The 4,846-nt window shown below is 36.3% G+C and overlaps 1 protein-coding gene across 1 annotated transcript in view; it reads right to left on the bottom strand.

Annotated features, from left to right (window-relative positions):
• Positions 1-4,846, bottom strand: part of LOC107706577 (serine/threonine-protein phosphatase 6 regulatory ankyrin repeat subunit C-like) — a 51,296-nt gene that overhangs the window by 17,833 nt on the left and 28,617 nt on the right. The window contains exons 11-16 of the mRNA XM_016510334.1: positions 3,177-3,278; positions 3,005-3,103; positions 1,791-1,919; positions 1,568-1,696; positions 1,371-1,487; positions 292-390 (exon numbers count right to left, since the gene is read on the bottom strand). Coding sequence (XP_016365820.1) covers positions 292-390; positions 1,371-1,487; positions 1,568-1,696; positions 1,791-1,919; positions 3,005-3,103; positions 3,177-3,278 — 675 coding nt within the window. The remainder of the gene's footprint in view (positions 1-291; positions 391-1,370; positions 1,488-1,567; positions 1,697-1,790; positions 1,920-3,004; positions 3,104-3,176; positions 3,279-4,846) is intronic.

Raw genomic sequence — 4,846 nt, 5'->3', positions numbered from 1 at the left:
CATAAATCTACTGTTCCAGATTCATACACATTATTTATTGTTAAGTTTTTACTATTTAATTTTTTTTTGTTTTTTTTTGTTCTCATGTCAGATGTGTATGAACAAATTCCTCGTGTTTGCACACACCTGGCGAATAAAGCTAATTCTGATTCTGATTCTTCTGAAATTCACATTGAATAGATTTATAAATGCTTAATTAAAAATGTATGAATAAAATAAATGACATCAAAATCAAATGAGAAAATAAAACGGAGCAGAAATAAGCTACTTCAGTGATTAATCGTCTCTGACCTCATCAAACACGTCCACTCTGGCATTGCTCTGCAGCAGGATCTTCACGACCTCTGTGTGACCCTGCTCTGCAGCCAACAGCAGCGGCGACCAGCCGTTCTGTGCCACACACATGAACACACACAAACAATTAAACACACACACTTAAACTCTAATGGACCAAACTGCTTACAGTGGAGCTGACAGTACATATGTGCATTATTGTTAACTAAATCTAAAACTAAAAATATGAAATATATTTTTAAATAAAGTTTTTAAAGAAATAAAATAACAAATAAAATAAAATAAAACAAAAATGCATGTTGCTCTGACAACTGAAATCATTTTAAAACTAAGCACTAAAACTGTAAACTGAAACTAAAAGTAAAACAAAAATAACATTAAACCTAAAAATAGATAAAATAAAAATGAATTAAATTTAAATTAAAACAATTATAAAACATTCAAAAAAGTTTATTATCGTGAACTCAACCTAACACTACTAAAACATTTTTGTTAACTGATATAAAGCTAAAACAAAATCAAATAAAATATAAATATTAGACGAAAACTAAATAAATTAGATATGTTGCCTTGGTAACTAACTGAAATAATGTTACAGTATGTTGAAGCACTAAAATTACTGACTGGAAATAAATAAATAACTAAAATGGAACTAAAACTAAAATTAAAACCTAAATATACATATAAAAATCAATTCTGAATAGTTACATAAAAAATGACGAAAACACATAAAATTACTTAAATTAAATTACAATTAAAATATAAAAATAAAACCTAATTCAAAATATAAAAAAATAAATAATACTAAAATAAGAAACACTTTTACTAGTGTTTTGGGAACATTTGATCTTTAAAAATGAAGTAAATTTTTTTTTTTTTAAATCACTTTCTTAATCAGCACATTTTTGCATGTTTTATAATATGGTCATATGCATGTTTTAAAGAATAGGTAAAGTACAAGGAAAGAAAACACTGGAGTCTATTCAGCTGTAGTCTGTGCCCTTACTGAAGCGTCAGATCAGTCTGAGATCTTTCTGAGATGTGAGGCAGATCTCACGTTCATTGCTGATTTGTACCTTGGCGTGTTTGTTGATGGCGGTCTGGAGCTGGTTGGAGGGGACGTTACTGAGCATCTCCTGAAGAACAGCGGTGTTTCCCACCCTGGCGCTGTAATGAAGAGGCGTCTCTCCGCTCTGAAGAAACAACACATTCACAATACCAGCTTACTGGTCAGTTTTGTGTCAAGATGTCTGTCAAACAGCACAAAGCACACCTGTCGTGTGACGGCGGTGACGTCAGCGTGATGCTCCATCAGGATCTTGATGATGCAGGTGTCCTCGTCTGGCTGATGCACGGCGTCGCTCCTGAGCTCAGCTGCCAGGTGCAGCGGCGTCTCGCTCTTCTGCAGGGGGCGCCAAACACAAGCAAATCATGCTGGGTTTTGTCTGGCACTTTTGTAGTTTATCATGTCGTTCTCATTGATCTGTGAGTCTGACCTGGTTCCCTTCACGCACACAGAGCTCCGCCTCCTGACGGCTCCTCTCATTGGTCAGAGAGTTTAAAACCTCCTCCACCACGCGAGCGTGACAGTGACGCACCGCTACGTGGAGAGGGTTTTCACCAACCTCAACACAGATTTAGATTTAGATAATATTGATATAGAATTCCTAACAGTGACTGCAAATTAATTAAATCTCCTACAAGAGAAGGTAAAAAGGGTGAAAATGCAAATACATAAATTAATCTTAGTATGGATTTTTTTAAAAAAGTGGGGGTTGAATTAATAAATACAAATATAAACAAAATATACAGAATGCAAAAAGAATACAAAATAAAAATAACTTTCAAACAAGACATTTTAAACAAATAAATAAATAAATCTTAGTATGGCTTTTTTAAAGTTGGGGTTTGAATAAAAAAATAAATATAAAGAATGCAAAACAAAGAATGCAATGAAACAAAATACAAAATATAATAACTTTTGAACAAGACATTTCATTAAAGAAATATATAAATAAAATAAAAAATACATTTTAGTATGGCTTTTTTAAAAGTGGGCGCTTAATAAATATAAATACAATACACAGAATTTAATACAAAATAATAAAATAAATGAATCAATAAATAAATTTTATAGCTTTTTTAAAGTTGGGGCTGAATTAATATTAACAAAATATAAAGTATATAATAAAAAATATAAATAACTTTTGAGCACATTTTTACTAAAATAAATAAAACAAATAAATAAATACATTTTAGTATGTTTTTTTTTTAAACTTGGGGTTGAATTAATAAATATAAACAAAATGTAAAGAATGAATTACAAAAATACTAAATATAGTACATTTACATTTTTATACATTTTTATTACATCCGTGCTAAGAAACATAAGTTAATGCAATTGTTAACATAAACAATAAACAGTACTTTTCCAGCATTTATTAATCTTGTTTAATAATTTTTACATATTCTAATACATTTTTAAGATTAAGAAGTTAACATTAGTTAATGCATAAAATAAAAATATTTTATTAGAAATATTAAAATAATAAATATTAATAAGTAATATAAGATTAGAAGCAATATAAGATATAAGATAATATTTTTTTTAAATAATACAATTGCATTATTTATTATTTAATTTTTTGTTGTTTTTGTGTCTCATCTTAAAATGCAGTTATTTCTCCAGGACAGATGTTTAATAAAGTACCTTAGACTTCCAGGTCACATCTCCTCCCTCCTGGATCAGCGCTCGTATCATCTGCAGAGCGCCGTGACGCGCGGCTACATGCATAGCGGTCTCTCCGTTCTGATCAGAGAAGGAAATACTGTTTTAATGGCAGGTTTACCTTCGTTAAACACTGTGAACCTGTGACGCCCACCTCCTGCTCTGCGTTCACATCGGCTCCGCTCTTCAGAAGCATTTCAGCCGCCCGTTCACCTTCCTTCACTCTCACTGCGATGTGCAGAGGGGCTTCCTGCGCCTTTATAGAGGACACGCACATAAACCAAGAGTTTGCTTTCATTCGCTGTAAAATTTCATAGACTAATAAAACATCCTTGAGTTTTTTTTACACTTGGCAAAACAGCTATTATTTGCATATTGATGCAGCCTTAACTTTACTGGACCTGAAATCAAAGCTCCCTACTTAAAAAAACAAAAAAAACTTTTTTCTTGTTCCATGGAAAACATAAAAACATGCAGGTGCGAAAATAATTATTCCATGACATTTTACAATAAGGTTCCATTTGTTAAGAATGACACTTCGAAAGTGTATTCATTTCAGTTAATGTTAATTTCAATATTTACTATTGACAGTATTATTTTTAAATCATTGAGATACTATTTTTTTTTTTATTAATGTTTCTAATTAGCTTTTCTTTTTATAGTTTTTTTTCTTTTTGTAGTTTTAGTAATTTTGTTTTGTACTTTTTTCAATTTTTGTCTATATAGTTAAATTTTTTTTTTCAATTTTCAATTTTTATTTAGTTTCAGTAAGTAGTATTCAATTGTTATTTAGTATATTTTTAAAATACATTTTATATCTGTTATTTTATTTTAAATAACATTTAAATGGTTTTAGTAGTTTTTTTTATAATATGTTTAAATAGTGTTTAATTTGTATTTCAGTTTGTCACGCTACGCTGTTGAGAGAACACGCTGGAGTCACGAGGAAACGTTTAACAGTCTTTAATCAAGAAACACAGGAGATAACAAGAAACAAGGCGGAGCCGGAGGGACGAGGGAGCCCGGTGGAGCTGGTGGATCGACGGGTGATGGTGGAGGTGAGGGAGCTAGGAGCCGAGGTGGAGCCGCTGGGTCTACGGGCCGAGGCAGAGTCCGGGCCTGGGAGGCTGGAGGTGGAGGTGAGGGATTCTCCAGCCTTGGCGACGCTGGAGGATGGCAGACCCGCGGAGCTCGCACCGTAATGATGGTGGGCTGAGGGCGAGCAGAGGGGCTGCCAGACGACAGCGGTGGCGGTGGAGAAGGCAGGAGCGGTTGGGAGGGCGGGTATTTGTGAGCCTCCGGGCATTCAGGGCTAAACTCTGGATCGGGAGCCCCCTCTAGCCTGAACACAGGAACAGGATGGCGCTCTGAAGGAGTGGACACTTGAGGGCGCTTTTGAGGAGCGGGCACTGGAGGGCACTCTGGACTGGATTCGGGGACTGGAGCCCTCTCCTCTTCGAGGGCGCTTTCGAGGCGCAGGCACTGGAGGGTGCTCTGGACTGGAAACGGGGACTGGAGCCCTCTCCTCTTCGGTGTGGCACATTCGCCGCGCCATACTCAGCTCACCCTCAGCCGCGGTGCAGGGGGCGGAGCTCCTCTCCTGCGCTCGCACTGTCCGCGGCTTTCTCCCTCATGTCTGGCATTGTTGCCGGTTCTCGTACCTGGTCTGATGGATTCAGCTCTAAGTCCGGGGCGATTCTCTGCCCAGTCGCTCGGCTTTGCGCTGGCTCGCTGATCGCGGTGGGAAATGGCTCTCCGTCAACGGTGGGCTCGGGCTTTAGCTCCGCACAGCGGGGAGATGGTGGGCTGGGCTCGGGGTCCGGA

The sequence above is a fragment of the Sinocyclocheilus rhinocerous genome, unplaced genomic scaffold (assembly GCF_001515625.1).
Source record: "Sinocyclocheilus rhinocerous isolate Xijiao unplaced genomic scaffold, SAMN03320098_v1.1 scaffold775, whole genome shotgun sequence".
Classification (NCBI taxonomy): Eukaryota; Metazoa; Chordata; class Actinopteri; order Cypriniformes; family Cyprinidae; genus Sinocyclocheilus; species Sinocyclocheilus rhinocerous.
Note: the sequence above shows the minus strand (reverse complement) of the source record. Positions and strands in the feature narration are given on the sequence as shown.